General features: G+C 41.6%; 1 protein-coding gene across 1 annotated transcript in view; it reads left to right on the top strand.

Annotated features, from left to right (window-relative positions):
• The window catches only part of MEP1A (meprin A subunit alpha), a 39214-nt gene extending 20010 nt beyond the window's left edge, over positions 1-19204 (top strand). The window contains exons 7-14 of the mRNA XM_028097844.1: positions 96-271; positions 4608-4829; positions 5564-5713; positions 8948-9163; positions 13534-14007; positions 14718-14891; positions 15404-15704; positions 19036-19204. Of these exons, the coding sequence (XP_027953645.1) occupies positions 96-271; positions 4608-4829; positions 5564-5713; positions 8948-9163; positions 13534-14007; positions 14718-14891; positions 15404-15704; positions 19036-19204 (1882 nt within the window). The remainder of the gene's footprint in view (positions 1-95; positions 272-4607; positions 4830-5563; positions 5714-8947; positions 9164-13533; positions 14008-14717; positions 14892-15403; positions 15705-19035) is intronic.
• Positions 19205-19774: the final 570 nt, after the last annotated feature.

The raw sequence follows: 19774 nt of genomic DNA, 5'->3' as shown, positions 1-19774 counted from the left end.
ACCTAACTTCCTTCAAATTTGTGTTCTGGAACCCTGTGAATTACAGCCACTTGAGAGTTCTTCAGGAGAAAATTTCCTTCTTCTCTTCTTTAAAGGTGCTGGTCTCAGGTTGGCGATCAACACGTGGGACAGAACCTTTCTATTGGCCTGGGATGTGACTATAAGGCCATCATTGAACATGAGATCCTCCATGCTTTGGGATTTTACCATGAGCAGTCAAGAACTGACCGAGATGACTATGTGAACATCTGGTGGGATGAAATTCTTCCAGGTGTGTAGAAACCCAAGGTACTTGGGTAGGATTTGCTGTTATCTTTATCACTTGCTGGGACCAAACTGGGATGTCCGGGCCACATCTGTGTGTGGACAGAAGCTTCAGCTGGGAACACAGAATAGGAAATGAGTATGATTTGTTGGCCTTTGCTGTGGGCTGTGCTCATCTGATCAAAACTGACCCCAGAAAAGGGGCTTAGGGAACAGAATATGTTGGCTAACTCAATGTTAACTGAAAGTTAATCAGAAGCTTTTGCTTTGTTTCAGTATTCTTGTTGAAAATCTATCTAAAATGCTATCTATTTTCCTGCCACAGTCAACTGACATCCTCTGAGGATGTCATAGTCATTTTTCTGGTTGTGAGATCACATGTAGGTCTAGGAGTCTGCTTGAAGTTTAGTTGAACATATGATGACCCTAATATATACTCAACAACATTTTTGGTGCTTTACCAAATCAATGATAGGTGTTTAAAAACAAAATAAAACAACAACAAAAATGAATTATTTCATCTGAAATTGTTGCTCCAGTTGTGTTAATTCTGGCTGATAGTCTGAGTTCTAGGTAATAAAAATTTACTGACTGGCCTTTCTTCCCACTGTCTTCCTCCTTCTTCGTTTCTAAGTACCTCTCTCCTTCTGCCTCAAGCAAATGTATGCAGAAGGATAACACAGTCTTATTTCACTTGTTGTTATGCAGGTATGCTATTCTAACAATTTCTATGTTCTTTAGTTTCTTTAGACTTCCTTGGACACCACCTTTCCTAGTTGCTTGAGACAACTAAGTAGAGTGCTTTTGAGTATACTAAAACACTTCTTTTTGAAAGATTTTATTTATTTATTAGAGAGAGAGCAAGAGCAGGGGGAGGGGCAGAGGGAGAAGCAGGCTCCCCACTTCTGAGTAGGGAGCCCAGGGCCTTGCGGCTGATCCCGGGACCCTGAGATTATGACTTGAGCTGAAGGGAGACATTTAACCAACTGAGCCACCTAGGCACTCCCATCCCCCCCCTTTTTTTAAGATTTTATTTAATTATTTGGGGGGGAGAGTAAAACACTTATATTGAACAGTTAAAAAGTCAATACTATATTTCTGAAGACACCTAGTTTTTAATTAGGAATTAGATCAGGAAGTAGAAAAACATTATTTTTGACAGCAATAGATGAATAAAACCTTAATGTATTAAAATGCCTTAACTATTACCATATATGGCTTTCACGAAGCAAATAATTGCCTTGGAATTATCTGCTTTATTTAGATTCCAATTTCATATATGGGTTCATATATGGCAGTGCATCTATAATAATTTTACTTTTAGGGAATTATAAGATCTTGTCATACGTTAAAATTAAATACCAATCCCCAAAAGACTTCTGCCAGAACTAGCTCATTTTGAAGTATGGTGGATCAATGGTTCTCACATGAGGTAGAGTTAGGGATGGGTAATCATATCAAAGTCATCTAAGGGGTTTCTCGATCTGGGTCCCTCCCACTACCTCATATTCTGATATGTCTATGAATGTGAAGTGGTGGGGAAAGGAGGAAAACTATGTGGTTTGTAAAAACCTAACACAACCAGGATTGAACCCCCCTCACACACACACTTCCACCTATCCTACCACCCAACGACTGAGCTAGACGCCAAGTAATAGTCTTCTTTGCCTCCCAGTCCAATCTAGAAAAGTATTAGCAAGTATTCACCCAGACATAAAATAGCAGATCAAATTTAATGTATTTGTCTCCTGGATGTAATTGGGTCTGTGTAGGAGGGGAAGGAGAATGGGGTCATTGGTCAAAGGACCTAATCTCTGTTTGCAAGACTCAGGGCACTATTAGACTTTGTCTGTATTTGCCTAGAGACTTGGATTTCTTACCTTCCTGTACATAAACTTGGTTCTGCTGAGCACTAAATAAGGATATAGAGAACATTCACATGTTTAAGTCTTGAAGAACACAATGATTAGTGCTTTTAAAATGATTTTCAGCCAAATGAGATTCCCTTTCTCAGAGGGAGTCAACGCTTTTGCCCAGGTAATTTTCAGACTTGCTCAGTTCTTGGTTGAGCATGAGTTACTCAACATATGTTGCTTATCTCCTACCTATATTTTCATCAGGTATAATTCCATATATCTAAATTGCCCACTATCACTGGAGAACTGTTCTCAAATGAGATGTCAAATCAATAAGATGGTAAGCAAAGGCAGTATTATTGCTCAGGATAACTTATAACATTTATTGCACCTTGTGTTCAATTGATGACAAGCTTACCCTGCAACCTAAGAAGATACAGCACTGGCAATATAGTTCTCTCCCCAAATATATCCCCATCTCTTAAGGCAGAATTCTGTTTTCTGGATCTGTTCTCTTTAACCAAGGAAAGACCTCAATTTCTGGGTCTAGCAGGAGTTTGCAAACTACAGCCTGTGGGGCATATTCACTTGCATTTGTAAATAAAGTTTCATGGGAACACGGCCATGCCCATTTATTTGCATATTTTCTATGGCTGCTTTTGTGTTACAGTGACAGAGTTGAGTATTGTGAGAGACCACATGACTTGCAAAATCAAAAATATTTTCTATCTGACTCTTTACACAAAAGATTTGGCCTCTGGTTTAGAATATCACTTCCTCTTCAAGGCTCTCAGCTTCGAGTTCCCTGAATGCAGGACCTTGACTGTCCTATTCTCTGCCAGGGGCCACCACCAATGAGCACAGCTCCCAGTATGTAGACAGTAGGTGCAGCAAAAATGCATCGCATAAAATTTTTAAAAATTATTCAAAACTTGTATTTGGTAAAGCCTTCTGATAAAAATCCCTGAATAATAAAGAATAAAATGATCTATTCTAACCTGATGATTTTAGTGAAAGTTAGGGAAAACCTATCCAGTGAATTTGAATGTGCTGTTCTTAAGATATCATCAGGAGTCACCAGGAGAGCCCAGGCCAAGCCCTAGTCTTCACACTGGCCGGGTGTGCTTTATTGTTCTACCCTTAGGATAGGACAACCTAGGACCAAATGCTCTGGAAGGAGTTACTTTTACCTTCCCTGTTTGGGTCATTTATTTAAACAGTCCTGTGCCACCTTTGAAAATGCTTTGATCCCTTTCAAGTTCAGTCTCCATGAAATCCCGTGATTTGGGAAGATGAAGCATTGGTATTCTCATTTTACAGTTAAAACAAAGTTTTGATCAACAGGATTCTTTGGCTTTTCCAAAAGCATTTAGAGACTCCCTCCAACACCTACTGGCCCACGTAGTGTGGCTCATCTTCAATCCTAAATGCACCTGCGTTGATGTCTTCACAAGGTGGTTACATGTTCTTCTCTCTAATTGTTAAAAACAAATGGATGGGAAGCTAGAAAAGGAGAAGAACATGAAGATGGGAAGTCATGATCGGGGAGTCATGGGCATTCTCATCCAGTTTTCCTGTCACTCCCTAAGAAGGAAATTAAAAATCTGTGAACTTCTCATTATCGCAACTGAAACAGTAAATTCCGGATGGCTAGTGGATTAAAAAAACATCTGTTTGGTTTCTCATTTCAGCATTCCGCATTGCAGCACATATTATCTTGTACTAATCTCATCAAAATATTTTCTTTTTCTATTTTGAAAGGAAAGTCGATTTTCTTCTTCCTATTCTATTTTTCTCTCCATGAGGCTATTGCTGAAAAGAGGTGTGAGTCTTGATTGACAAGTTACCCCTTTCCTGGCAGCTGTTTACCTTTCCCTCTGCCCCTTGGATTTCCTTTTTCTAACCCATGGAAGACCTGGACAGGTACAGCTTTTGGTGGATGAGGTACTTGCCTATTAGCAAGATGTATCAATCCTGAATGTTTTCCTGAATTCAAAAATTCCTTTTCCTGCCATTTGGAATACCTACCTCCACTTTGATATTTTATCTTGTTTTCCTTAAAAGCTTATACATATACATACACACACATTTATTTATTTATTCATTTATTTGTAAAACAAATCTTTGATTTAAACATATACATATATTTAATAATTTGTAGGTAAAATTTATCTATTAATTATAGCATGTCTTTTTATATTTATTTTTAAATGTATTTTTAATTTTTAGAAGTGTATATACTGTTATATAATTAATATCATAATATTATTTGTTACTATTAATTAATAATATGTGTTAATTTTATGTACATCATGCTAATTACAAAACATGTTAACTATGTATATATATTTAAATCAGCTATTCATTCTTTTTCTTTTCTTTTCTTTTCTCTTGGTCTCTGGGTCTCTGCTTAAGTATCTAGTCAGAAAGGACAGGATGGAGGAAACCGTATAACTGAATGGGACCTGTGGATTCTCTCTCTGATAGGTTTCGAACACAACTTCAACACCTACGACGACACTTTCATCACAGACCTCAACACGCCCTATGACTATGAGTCTTTGATGCACTATGAGCCTTTCTCATTTAACAAGAATGACAGTGCTCCTACCATCACGGCCAAGATCCCTGCGTTTAACACCATCATTGGGCAGCGTCTGGATTTCAGTGCCACTGATTTGGAGAGGCTGAACCGAATGTACAATTGCAGTGAGTACTGCTGGGTCTGAGAAGTAGGTAAACAAACCTCAACAGGGTTTTCCCCAGCCCTTCAGTTTCCCCTACATTTCCCTGCACTATTCCGTCCTGTTCTAGTTAAGGAAACCAGACAAACCACAGAACCTTAGTTTATCTCCAGAGTAACAAAAATTGTTACAGAATGGTTATGAAAATTAATTAGGTGGTTGTGTTTTACGAAGTAAAAGTATTGGACCGATGATGTAAGGAGCTGTAATCGTCCAACTTCTTCAGCTTCCTTTTGAAGGGTGCATCCTTATGTAAAGCTCAGGATAGGAAAAGTGTCTTTTATCCTGCAAAGTTCTTTACCCAGGTTAGTTGTTCCAGAGTCATCTAGTGCTCAGGGACGGGATGTTTTCTAAAATGACCCTATTAGTCTTCAGGGACATATTTTTAAATTCTGTTCAGTATGTATGTACAGAAGACCTACTAACTACAAAGATCTACTAGACACCTCCTTCTCGACCTAAAGGGGTCCTTGGTGGACATTTGTAGCACCTTTTCATCATTTGACTCTGTGAGGTGGGTGGGGCTGCATCTATGTTGGATGTTCTAAGATGTAATGGGTGGCAGCAGGATTTGAATTAGAGAAAAGTCAAGAAAATGTGCTCTATCTAAACAATGAGGTCTTTTTTAGCTTAAGACATTAGGTATATGAAATAAGATGACTTAAATTTTTAACCAGGGGACAAAAATATCATTTGCAGCCACAACTCACACACTTTTGGACCACTGTGATTTTGAGAAGGCAAACATCTGTGGGATAATTCAGGGTACCAGGGATGATGCTGACTGGGTCCATGAGGACAGCACTCAGTCTGGACAAGTGGATCACACGTTGGTGGGACGATGCACGGGTGAGTGAAGGCAGAAAGTAAGCACACCTCAGTGTTCACCTCACCAGGTTCAATTAGGGAATGGCAGCCTGCAGGTTTTGCCTCAATTGTAAAGTTAGTTATCAAACACTGGAAAGCCAAACAAGCACAAAGAACACTTCTCATATCTTAATTATTAACTCAGTAAAAAGTATGCAGGTTCTGGGCATGCAAAAGAAAGATGCATTTAAGTGATGACAAAACTAAGACAGACATATAGTTGATAAGACACGAGACATGAGTTTGTAAATAAAGGTAATGTCTCTAGAGCGGTGCCCTCCAAAAGAACCGTAAGGCAAGCCACATACGTAATGTGAAATTTTCTAGGAGCCACATAAAAAAGAAACAAGAGAAATTCTTTTCAGCAATACATTTTATTTAACCCAATATATTCAAAATGTTAGCATTTTGACATGTAATTAATAGTAAAGTTATTAATCACTACCACTACTGCACACTTTTTATACTTGGTATTTGAAAGCTGGTGTATAGTTTACCATTATAGCACATCTCAGTTTGGACTGGCTACCATGCAGGTGCTTAGTAGTCATGTATGTTGGGTAGCACCATATTGAATGGCATGGCTTCAGATAGTTCTTATGTGTGGTTTGCATAGTGAAAAAGCTATAAAATCAGACAGACCTGTATTTGAAATCTGGCTCCACCACTTGCTAATTCTAACCACAGATAGCTGTTTTTGTCGGTGTCCTTTTTTAAGTCTTTACTTTTGTAAGCTTCTCTGACTGGTCCAAGATGTTGATACTTACCAGTGAGGATGGAAGGAGCTAAGCATGGAGATTCTCTAGCTGCAGACCAGCAACCTCCCTCTCCATTTCTTTCCCATCTTCCCTTTCTGTCTAGAGGTTCCATTTACTTTTTTATTTCTATTTTAGCATCCTTTTATGTTGTGCTTGTCTCAGGAATAATCTCAACCCTATAGATTATCATCAGTTTTTAAAGAGTAGACTGTTACAAAGTCCCTCAGTCCCTGCCTGTGTGAATTGGTTGGATTTCCTTCATAGAAGGGACCCAGCTTGTCACCCAGATGTCAGGCCACTGGGGTCAGAGGTGACAAACGATTGCAGCTCTTCCTCTGGCCTTGGCAAAAGGTGAAAGTCTGTCACCCATCATATTATCAAACACATAATCTCAAGTGTCCAAAGGGTGATCTAAGTCTGAAGTTCCCTCTAGACCTCCATTATAGTATCTCATCCAATCTCTCCTGTGGGCTTGCTGCTAGGCTACTATACAATTTCCAGCTGAACAGAAGATGACTCTCTTAGGAGGGAAACATGTTAGAACAGCGCTCTAGCACCTTAATAGGAAAGGAAAGGACCATACCCCAGAAGAAATATCTAGAAAATTTTTCCCAGGTTAACTTGAGCAGCCATTATGCTTCTTCCACAGGAGACATTTTTTTTTTCCTTTAAATTTTTATTGTTATGTTAATCACCATACATTACATCATTAGTTTTTGATGTAGTGTTCCATGATTCATTGTTTGTGCATAACACCCAGTGCTCCACGCAGAACGTGCCCTCTTTAATACCCATCACCAGGCTAACCCATCCCCCCACCCCCTCCCCTCTAGAACCCTCAGTTTGTTTTCCAGAGTCCATCATCTCTCATGGTTCGTCTCCCTCCCACAGGAGACATTTAATGGTGGTGCTTTCCCTCTCCTAGAGAGCACGAGTGGTGTTGAGGTAGATGTTTAGACTCAAAGAGCACAAAGATTCAGGTCTCCTGACTCCCAGGCCTGGGTTACTATACTTTCATTTCCTACCCGTGAGGACACCTGGGTTGAATTCCTCAGCAAGGACCATAGCCATGTGAGCTTTTGTTTTATTTAACCCAAGCACTCAGTAATTCACAATGCTGAGAGCTCAAGCTAGTAAGTTCAAGTACTGAGAATAACATGCAAGAAAATATCATTTTCCTGATATAATATTAAAGCCATTAGATATTTTTAAAGCTTTGTAGAAAGCCTATTCAAACACTATGCTTGCTGCCATCATGGAAGGTACAGTGCCCCACATATGAGGCAGGATGAAGCAGAAAGCCATATTGCCAATGTACCTAGAACTGCACTAGATGTTCACTTCATTTTTACTTTGTGTGATATTTTGAGTGGATAATTTGGTAAGAAGTTGAAATCTGGAGGACAGTTTAAAGGACTTCTTTATATGTGAGAATTGTTCTTTGTGCTTCATTGTGATGTGCCGATTTTCCAAATGACATATTCCTTTAGCTGCCTGCTAATTTGGGGGGAAAGAGTTCTGAGATAGAGGAGTTGAGCAAACCTCAGCTTGGTTACAAACCCAGACATTTTTCACCCTCTTTTTCAGTGGTCTTTCTTCCTTTCTTTTTCTTTCTTTCTTTCTTTCTTTCTTTCTTTCTTTCTTTCTTTCTTTCTTTCTTTCTTTCTTTCTTTCTTTCTTTCTTTCTTTCTTTCTTTCTTTCTTTCTTTCTTTCTTTCTTTCTTTCTTTCTTTCTTTCTTTCTTTCTTTTCTTTCTTTTTCTTTCTTCTTCCTTTCTTTTTAGATTTTACTTATTTGACAGAGAGAGAGACAGCGAGAGAGGGAACACAAGCAGGGGGAGTGGGAGAGGGAGAAGCAGGCTCCCTTCTGGCTGAGCAGGTAGCCCGATGTGGGGCTCAATCCCAGGACCCTGGGATCATGACCTGAGCCGAAGGCAGATGCTTAACAACTGAGCCACCCAGGCTCCCCTTGAATGCCCCTTCTTATGACACAGTAAAGATGATTCTTTGCCACTGATAATACATCCAATTACAGGCTAGGAACAGATGAGACTGAACCCTTATCATTGTGAACATTTAAATTCCAGTCCCTAAACATTGGAATCCCATAGTCTGTTCTACAACCAGGAGATGAGCTCTTTTCCTTGGAATGCGTCTCTAAACAAGAAAGCCAATGAGGAATAGTATTCATCTCAAGGACACTAAATTTCATCTAACTTTGCTTGAAGCCCGTGTCTCCTTAAGTCAGAGGAATACATTTCACGAACTTGGGGACAAAGGCAGTGGAGAGCTAGGGCTTTCGCCAAGGAGTCTGTCCATGGAGAAAGAAGACACACCACCTTCTTTTCATTTTCCCTGGAAGAGTTCTGGTTTTTGTTGCCTCGGTAACTTTGTGGGAGCATGGGGCACCCCAGGGTATGGACCGGTGGAGATGGGTCATTGGGCTGCTCTCCCCACAGGTGCCGGCTACTTAATGCACTTCAGCACCAGCTCGGGGATGGCAGAAGAGGCAGCCCTGCTGGAGTCTCGGATTCTCTACCCAAAGAGGAAGCAGCAGTGCCTGCAGTTTTTCTATAAAATGACAGGAAGCCCTTCAGATCGACTGGTCATCTGGGTCAAGAGGGATGACGGCACCGGCAACGTTGACCAGCTGGTCAAGGTGCAGACCTTCCAAGGTACCTAGAGACACTCGTGCAGGGCCTGATTTTGGCTTAAGTCTGCGATCTTGCTCCGTCTTCTCCTTCCTTTTCCCCTTCCTTTGCTCCCTTCCTCCTCCTCTCCCTCTTCTTCCTCCCTTTTCCTCCACCCCCCCTCCAAGAGCCCAGCATAACGTCTGGTACATTTTAACCCCTCCGTGAATATTTTAAGCCCTCAGAAATCAGAAACCACATCGAGAATTTAGGTGAAGCTGAAATACACCTGTGTACGAGGCAATCAGAACATAGAAATCCAAGTTTCACTACAGCTCTGGAGACAGCCGGGGCAGAGAAAATGGGTGATTTGGGGGTAGAGCTGGAAATAAAAGGGAAGTGGGAGCTGGTGCTGCTAGAGGTTTGGTAGTTGACAAGCGTTTCTGCACCTGTTTCAAAAAACTGAATGAATACGTTTATTTATTTACTTATTTATTTTTTATTATATTCAATTAGCCAAAATATAGTACCATTATTTAATACACTGAACTAACATGAAGCCTACTTGTGAAGTTGGAGGTAATTAGGACGTGTATATATATTAACTTCATTATCATCATTTACATATTCTTAAGGGTTATTTTATGTATTTCTATAAGAGGGTCAGCATGAAAACCTTAAAATACTAAGGGAGGTACTTGGATTTGAGGGTAATTTAGGTGTAGGTCGAGATCAGGGTTATAAAGCTAAGTTTTTACATTCTTTTGTGGTGGTGATGGTTCATTCACAACCAGAAAAGGAGAGACACACATTCCTCTTTTTCCATTCAACAAAGAATTTCTCAATTAAGACGAGTCTTGATAGAGGAAGTATCATTTGAGTACTTCTAGGAGAACCTGCTGCTCTTGAAGCATGAAGGCTTCCTTAGAGGTCACTCCTTAGAACAGGGGTCTGAATCACCTCTACCCAGGCCTCCATGGGCTACCTAGGAATGCTACAGATAATGGTTTGGAGGGATTCCCTTTCCTGGCTGAAAGGTACAGAGCATCTTTATCAAATGGAAGGATTGATAAGGGAAATCTGTGCCCTAAGATGGCCGACCGAGCCAGGGAGAGAGTCCCAGTCCTTGCCCTGGGGCTCTTCCGGGTTCTTCTCCCTGCCCCGCTTCGCGCACGCACCAAAAGTGCCAAGTATGTGGAAGTAGGAGTGTATAAATTACCCCCTTTGTTTGTGCTCAGGGCTCAGACCTTTGGAGACCACTCTCCTCTGAGCCCGCCGGTGTTAAATAAATCTCCTATCCTCCAAGATCTCCAAGTGCCGCCTGGTTCTTCCACTGGGCGATCCAGTCCAGGTTCTGTAACAGGAGGACAGCTAGGTGCCCTCTAAGAGTTGGGAATTTGCTATGTTACCAAGGATTGTACATATTTTTTTAATTTTTTTATTGTTATGTTAATCACCATGCATTACATCATTAGCTTTTGATGTAGTGTTCCATGATTCATTGTTTGTGCATAACACCCAGTGCTCCACGCAGAATGTGCCCTCTTTAATACCCATCACCAGGATAACCCATCCCCCCACCCCCCTCCCCTCTAGAACCCTCAGTTTGTTTTTCAGAGTCCGTTGTCTCTCATGGTTCGTCTCCCCCTCCGACTTACTCCTCTTCATTCTTCCCCTCCTGCTATCTTCATCTTCTTTTTTTTTCTTAACATATATTGCATTATTTGTTTCAGAGGTACAGATCTGTGATTCAACAGTCTTGCACAATTCACAGCGCTCACCACAGAGGATTGTACATATTTAATGAGAAAATGAATTAGAGTCTCAATAGTATTGATGGGATCTATTATGGCTCACTTCTGCATAAATCTGAAAATGTCATCCTCATAAGGAGAGAGTCAACCAAACAACCTTCTCATGCTTAACTTATTTCCTTCCACTGCTATGCTTTGAGTTCCACTGAATTCAAAGTGTGTCTCTGTTCAGAGTTTTGTAGAAACATCCTATGAGTGGATTTTTAAAGTAGCTCATTCTGATATTGCCTTGTCAACAAAGATTTTCTAAAATATTAGTTGAATATCATTTAATGTTTGTGTGGTATTCAACTTAAGATAGTTATAACTGTTTTTTTATTTTAAATATATGGAAATTTTATTTATTTATATTTTTTCTAGGTTTTTATTTTATTTATTTATTTATTTTAATTTAAATTTTGTTAGTTACCATGCAGTGCAGTATTGGTTTCTGGAATAGAATTCAGTGATTCATCTCTTACATACAACACCCAGGGCTCATCACAAGTGCCGCCCATCTAGCCCCTCCCCCCCACCTCCCTCCATCAACCCTCAGTTTTTTTCTCTCATTAAGAGTCATTTATGGCTTGTTTTGAATAGCTCTTCACTTTGGCAAAATGTATTTTTTAACCAAAATACTTACATACAAAATATGTCTTCCTCTCTCCATATATATATCTATATTTATACATATAGATATATAATATAGATATATAGATACACAAAATGTTTATGTGCAATCTTAAATGCAAAATTCTTGCATACAGTTATGTGTATATACGCACACATTCTGCTTTTACTGAAGCTAGGATCCCCTTATAGATGACGAATCTGAATGAACAAGGATGAGATTTATGTCTCAAACAATCTTAGTGCTATTATTTATTCAGAAGCTCTGTGGAAGCATGGAAAGGAAGCATTCTTAAAGACTTTACAGATGAGTCTCTGCCTACATGGTAATGGACCTGCGGGTCTTCCTTCCAGTACCATGTTCCCACATTTCAATCTCAAGGTGACAATCCATATGAAGATGGTTTAACCCTGTTGAGTAAATTAGTAAAAATCTTGTGTGTCTGTCCCTATTCCAGACATCCTGACACCCATTACATCTCAGATCCATGTGTCCTCCACGTGACTGCAGTCCCGTCCCCAGGAGATGGTACTTACATCAGTTCGTAGGTTATAGATGTGGTCGATGTGCCCTCCCCACCCTTCTCCCCTGTGTGTAGGTAACCTAACCACATGGCCTGTGCTCTGCTCTCCCACCACTGAAGAGTGCCTTGATCTCCCTTTGTTCTCAGTCAGTCTCTCTAACTTCGAGGGACAGGTCTAACAATGTTCTGTTTTTTGGAGTGGAACTCTGTATGTAGATTTCTGGTTATAACACACAGAAAGAGGAAAAATACTTCTGAAGCCCTCTGGCCAATTGCATTTCAGACTAAACTTCAGTAACACTCATCTGTTTGAATTCATTTTAGCCAACAGGATCCCCACCTTGAATGTAGCATTTTTCTTTTCCTTTCTGAGCCCAGTGCTAAGATACACCCTGTCAGAATATCAAAGTAGGGGCAGATCTCTAGGGAATTATGAGTTGCTCTGGCCTGGAGGTTTCCTTCTCTAGACCCTCAAGCTCCTTTTTGGTTTCTTATGCTGTGAAGCACTGGACCCCATGTTTGAGAACAGCCTTCTCAACTTCTTATCTCAGCTCTTTAGTCAAAATTCTCACTTCCAGCTGGGTCTGGGGAAAAAAAATAAGTAGACCTAATTTTCACTAGAATGTGAATATCTGGGTAGTGGTAACCCTTTTTGTATTATTTGTTTTGTTTTGTTTTGTTTTAAAAGGATGGATTCCCTACTTGTTGGGACTTCAGATAATATGAAGAGAAAATATTGGATGTTAGTGTGTGAGTCAGTATTGCGTAGGGGAGATCCAACTAGTCTTGTATGTGAACATTCACTCAAGAGCATACCATATATCTTTCTGGCATCAAGTCATAGGTTGGACCATATGAAATCGCCATTATTTGACTTTGAGCTTACAAAATGACTACTTTTATGGTTCAGCTTATTACTTGGGTATTCAGTGCAAACATTAGGGGATGGGGTGCATTTATACCATGAAACCTGGGGTAAACACAGAACCTATGGAATTGAATAATAACGGAAAACAAATTCTGATTAAGATTTGAATATGGATATTAAAATAAATCATAGTATATCTTTCATAGCTATTTTCCCTCAGTAGGTATGTGACTTTGGAAAAGTTCCTTAACCAGTTTAAATCAGTACCTATCTCATAGGCATATTGTGAGGGTTAAATTAAATAATTCATATAAAGCAGTTGGCATGCAGGGCACCTGGGTGGTTCAGTCAGTTAAGCGTCCAACTCTTGATTTCAGCCCAGGGCATGATCTCAAGGTCTTACTCAACACAGAGGGTGCTTGTCCTTCTCCCTCTGCTTCTTCTCCCGCTCTCTCTCTCTTTCTCTCTTAAATAAATAAATAAATAAATAAATAAATAAATAAATAAAATCTTTAAAGCACTTGGCGTGCTACCAGGCTCATAGGTCATGCTTAATAAATGTTGGCCACAGTTGTCACCAACCTTCTTCTCTGTCCTCAGGAGATTTGGACCAAAATTGGAAAATTGCCCATGTGACACTCAGAGAAGAAAAGAAATTTCGCTACATGTTCCAGGGCACAAAAGGTGACCCCCAGAACTCAAATGGGGGAATTTACCTGGATGATATCACTCTGACGGAAACCCCATGCCCCACAGGGGTTTGGACCATACGGAATTTCTCCCAGGTCCTTCAGAACACAGTTCCAGGGAAGAGGCTCCTGAGCCCTCGATTCTACAACTCAGAGGGATATGGTTTTGGGTTGACCTTATACCCTAATGGCAGATTCAACTCCAGTAGCTCTGGCTACTTGGGACTTGCTTTTCACCTGTGCAGTGGGGAGAATGATGCTATCCTGGAGTGGCCAGTGGAAAACAGACAGGTGGTAATGACCATCCTTGACCAGGAACCTGATGCCAGGAATAGAATGTCCTCAAGCATGGTGTTCACTACCTCCAAGTCCCAGACATCTTCAGGTAGGTGCTCTAAAATCTGCTGCTCACCCCGAAAGGGCCGGTGGATGTGATTCCCATCTGTATAGGGAAGATTAATCTTCCTCTCACATTTCCTCCTTGGGTAAATCAGGAACATGGTCATGTTGGAATATTAAGTCACATTTTCAATGTCATCTTTTCTCCCTTCTCTTTTCCAAATTCACTTATCCAGCATTTATTAAGGGCTTTCACTGTGCCAAACTCAGTGTCAGGTACCTAGAATATAAGCCAGCCAGGCAGTTCCTGCTTCATTGAACACAGTCTAAATGAGAAGACAGATACATTTATCAAATACTCAGAATTTGCTAGCCTCTGTGCAGAACTAACTCGCTGACTCCTAAAATATCAGTGGCTGTCAGTATGTTAATGAAATAAACTCGTATTAAAAAGAAATGGGCAAACTTTTTTATTTTTCACATGAAAAGCCTTAAGTCTTAAAAGAAGAGGTTCTCACTGTCCCTTCATCTTCACTGAGGAAGTGACTCAGTAATGGACAATTTGATCATTCAGAGCCCTGGTTCCTGCCCCTCCCCCTTCCCAATTCTGAGTTTTAATTCTCCTAGAAAGCATAAATAATCTGATTTTTTCCAACATATTTTTTTTCTAACAAAGCTCTATATACTCATTAAAGACCGGTTGGAGAGTGAAGTATAGAGAGGTAATGTGATGTTATGTTACCTATAACTTTGCAGCAATAAATGACTCCATCATCTGGGACAGGCCATCCATCGTGGGATCCTATGATAAGGACTGTGATTGTTTTAGAAGCCTTGACTGGGGCTGGAGTAGTGTCATCTCCCACCAGATGCTAAGAAGGAAGAGTTTCCTTAAAAATGACGACCTTATACTTTTTGTGGACTTTGAAGGTATGTTTGTAGATCTTCCTGAATAACTAATCCTATGCTCTGGGGTTTCTACTGATTTTGCATTGATTTTTGAGCATCTCATGGAGGATGGGATTTTTTTTTTTTTTTTGAGGACCAGGCTAAAAAAAAAAAAAAAAAAAAAGATATGCTCTAGGAGAGCTATTGCTCAAGGACTCACATCTTTATTTTAACTGGGTCTTGGGAGAAACTAAAACTTTGGTGTCATCTTTTTTGATAATTTATCAGACATGACTGTTTGCTAACTTCAGTTTAGTTTTGATCAGTCTATCCATGCTAGATTTGTGCTTCTTTTTTCAAGTTATAATAAATAAAAATGTGATTGGATTACTTTGAAAATAAAAATAGCTAGCATGAGAAGCAGCTGGATTCAAACCACCTTCCCACGTCACTAAACGTGGAGTCCACCAGGGAACTTTCTCCAGAAGTGGAAGTTAATTGTAGTCAGATGTTAACTGCAGATCTTCTCCCTGCCCTTTGTCTATTTCCTCAAGATATCACCTACCTTAACCACACTGAAGTTCCCATTCAAGACACAAGGCTGATTCCCCAAGGCCTTGTTCTCCAGGACCAGGAGCAGCAGGCCTCAGAAGAAGGTTCAGGAAAGGTCTTGTTAGAGAAAGTGCTCCCCAGCAGCCTGGACCAGGGGCAGCCCAGCCGACAGAAGCGGTCAGTGGAGAACACAGGCCCTCTGGAAGACCACAACTGGCCACAGTACTTCAGAGATCCATGTGACCCGAATCCTTGCCAAAATGAAGGCATCTGTGTGAACGTGAAGGGGATGGCAAGCTGCAGGTAGGTTCTGTGGCTGGGGGGAGGCAAGGGGCAGGTCAGCAGGGGTGAGCTAAACATTTGCTTAACCTGGTAAAAGACATCGCTCTCAGGTTAGGGTGATGACTACTTCAGAGGGTCACCTGGACACGGCTGTCCTTGATTCCACAAAGCTTTGCTCTGAATCAGCTGGCTTATGCTGTCAAGACATAGCTGGGGTCCTGCTAGGGCAGTGGGGCCCCAAATCTCCCAACTCTTGACTTTCATCCCTTGCCCACCTCTGGGATGTGGTCAACAACATCTTGAACGGTGTTGGGATTTTGAACTCCACTGCAGCGCTCACAAATGTTGCAGAGCTGTTAGCCCAGGAACTGCATGACCTGCCTCAGTGAGACGGGGGACCAAGCTTAAATCTTTACTGACTGCCAATGGTATTTTTAATTATTAATTTTTATTTCTATCGTCTATTTGTTCTGTTGTACTATGATTATAGTTATGTTTTCAATAATAGTAATAAGAATATCTGATAGTTTTTGACTGCTTACTATGTATCATGTGCTCTCCTGAGCAGTATACATGCATGATCTAAATTATTCCTGACAGCCACCCTGTGACATAAGGACCCTCCCTCTTCCCATTTGGTGCATAAGGAAGTTGAAGCTTAGAGAGGCTAAATAATTTGTCTAACGTTTCCCCGACGGCAAATACCGGAGCTGAGACTTGCATCCACGTTTGCCTGTCTGCGCAGTTTGCTAGATTTAATATTTCTTTTTATAATGTTTGTTGTTTGCATAAAATATTTCATAAAAGGCTATATGTGATGACAGAAGCATCAGTTTCATTTGGCAGAATAATGGCAGAGGTAGCGACTAGCCTGCTTGGCTCAAAAGACCTACATTTCTTCTGAGTCCTTTTCGATCTCCACTTTTTTTCTTCTTTTTTAAGCTTTTATGTTGAAATGATTTTAGATTTACAGGTACATTTGCAAAAATACTGCAGAGCTTCTCATTCCCGAATGTTAACATCTTACACAACCATAGCACAATTAGCAAAGCCAAGAAATGAACATTAATGCAACTAAATGCAATTAACAATAGCATTCGCTAAACTACAGACCTCATTTAGGTCTCTCCAGTCTTTTCACCAATGTCCTTTTTTTGTTCCAGGATCTAATTCAGGGCCCTTCCTTATACTCAGTTTTCACGTCTCCTTAGCCTCCTTCACGCTGGGACAACCCCTCAGTCTTCCCCCCTCTTTCACTACGTTGACACTTTTGAAGAGTCCTGCTCAGTTATTTTGTAAACTGTTCCTCCATTTGGGTGTGTCTCATGTTTTCTCATGGTTATATTGAGATCGTACATTTTTGGCAAGAAGAGCAAAGATGAGGTATGCCTCTCTTGGTGGGTCATTCAAGGGACACGTGATGTCCGAGGAGTTAAGACTGGTAATAGTAACCTTGATCACCGGGCCACGGGGTGTCCATTCCTCACTCTGCAGTTAATACATGTCTTGGGAGAGACATTCAGAGACCATGCAGGCATCCTGCTTTTTCTCAAATCCTCACCCACTAATGTCATCATCCATTGGTGGACCTGGTGCCACAGTCACCCTGAAATATTCCAGTGGTGATTTTCCATCTCCCCCACTCCTTCCGTGTTCAGTAAGTGAAATTCTCATGTAAAGAATAATGGTCCACTCCTCCCGATTCATGGATTCATGCATGTCTTTATTTATATCATGAAGGGCACATAAACGTTTACTTTCTTCTCTGGGCCATAGTTGCATAATGTCAGTCTCGCACTTGTAGCTCAGGGCGTCCCGGCCTTGGCCTTTGGGAGCTCTCCCAGATTGGCTCCTGTACCCTTTCAGCACCCACTCACTGTGGGTGAACACAGTCTTACTTTCTGGCACCACAGGATATTCCCGGCTTATCTTTTACTTTCCCCATCCCAGCCCTGGAATAAAGCACTTTTCCAAAGAGTGCTGGTTCCTTTCATCTGAGAATGGCCTCCTTGTTTCTTGAGGGCTCCACAGCCATTGGTCTGCACCTCTCAGCTGATGGGGCCTTGGATGCCAGATTTCCATATGTGCCCCAACTAGCCTCACCCTCAGAGTAAGGAAGACCAGTGATTCCCACTTGTGTATCACCCTCTGCTCAACCAAAGCATCCCTCTTCCACAAACCTGCAGCTTGTGGGATAAACTTCTCTAAGGGAATACTTGAGAATATCATTAAACTGTATTTGGAGGGGACTAGGCCAGGGAAAAATTGAACAAATTTGCTATTATGCACTGATTTTTTCTAAAGATTGTATTTATTTATTTGACAGAAAAAGAGAGAGAGAGAGAGAGAGAAAGCACATGCACAAGCAGGGGGAGAACCAGAGGGAGAGGGAGAGGCAGACTCCCTGCTGAGCAGGGAGCCTGATGCAGGACTCGATCCCAGGACCGAAGACAGATGCTCAACTGACTGAGCCGCCCAAGTGCCCCTATTACACACTGATTTTTAAGAAACCAATGTCTAGGCTAGTGATGAGGAAGGTAAAATAGTTCCAGAATGAGTAAAAAGAGTCCGTGACTTCTGACTGTGACATTCGGCTTTGTGGTTAGACTTTTCGATGAGAATGTTGTTTGAAATGAAGCCTGGAATTGCTACCCTAGAAGCGAGGAAACATCACCCTCCATGCCTTGGGTCTGAGATTAGTTGATCTCCCCACCAGATGACATTAAAACACAAACAAGCAAACCCGAGGTGTGGCGGCCCCTGTGTGACTGTGTCCCAAACACGGCAGTAGGCAGTGTGCTCATGATCTCGCAGATTTGGGGGCGGCCTGGGAGATAGCTGGCAGGATCCTCACCTTACAGCAACATTGTAATGGATACCATCTGGAAGTTCTCGAGCTCCAGCTAATGCTTGGGGTCAGACTCTATCTGGAGAATTTCCCTCATAACTTACAGTCTGAACCCGCGTGGGCCACACATTCTTTAAATGCCCCAAACCTTCCTTCCTGAGCCTTGCGTGGGATGGGGCCAAGGGCACCTGGTCTGGAGACGGGCCTCCAGGGATTAGACTGCAAGTGTGAAACACTGACTAACCGTGTGACCTTGAGCCCGTGATTTAACCTCTCTGGATATAAATAAAGGATTGCAAAATGAGGATATGAGAATGGTAATAACCACCCACTCCTGGGGCTGTTAGGAGATTGAACTGACTCATTTATAAAGCCCTTGGAATGGGGCCAGGCATGTGGGCCCCTCAGTCGGGGCCCCCTGCCCCTGTGGCTATCGGTGCTGGTAGCTACAAAGCACTGGAGGCTCGGGTGACTCCCATACCCCTCCTCTGTCCTGCCCCCCAGGTGTGTCTCCAGTCATGCTTTCTTCTACACGGGGGAGCGTTGTCAGGCCATGCAGGTACACGGCAGCATCCTGGGCCTGCTGATCGGAGGCACGGCCGGCGTGATCTTCTTGACCTTCAGCATCATCTCCATCCTTTCTCAAAAGCCAAGGCAGTCGCCTGCCTGCTGACATCAGCCAGATCACAGAAGCACCTTCTCTACTCAGACCTTCCTTTCTGGACCTCAGCGCAGATTGGGGGTGGTTTTTATCAGCCTTGCTTTGAACAGGTGTCCAAGGACCACGGCCTCCAGCCTCCCGTGTGACCATTCTGGTTTTTTCTGTCCCCCTCCCTCCCCTCCCCCCGCCCCCACATGGTTCTGTTACCCTGCTCTGAGTGTAACTCGTGTGTCCTGTGACAGTACTCATCACACTTCAGTCTCAATCCCTTGTTTAATTGACTGTCTTTCCCATCAACTGTAAGCTCCTCGTGGGCCAGCCCGCGTTTCCCATGTTCGGTCTAACACCTGGAAGCATGCCTGGCTGGCCCATCGTGGGAACTCAATGAATGCGAATGAATGAACTGATAATGAATGAAGAACTAAGTTATAGAAACTCTCATTTCTACTGAAAATAAAATATATGTGATGAAACCTACATGTCGTTTATATTAAAACCAAATACTTACTTTTCATCAGACACAATAGTACTCTTTAAGAGCTTATGTGTTAGAGGAAAGATTCCTTCCTACAGCAGGACTTG

Source organism: Eumetopias jubatus, unplaced genomic scaffold (genome assembly GCF_037043125.1).
Source record: "Eumetopias jubatus isolate StellerSeaLion01/CBP00866 unplaced genomic scaffold, mEumJub1_p1.0 scaffold_6, whole genome shotgun sequence".
NCBI lineage: Eukaryota > Metazoa > Chordata > Mammalia > Carnivora > Otariidae > Eumetopias > Eumetopias jubatus.
Note: the sequence above shows the minus strand (reverse complement) of the source record. Positions and strands in the feature narration are given on the sequence as shown.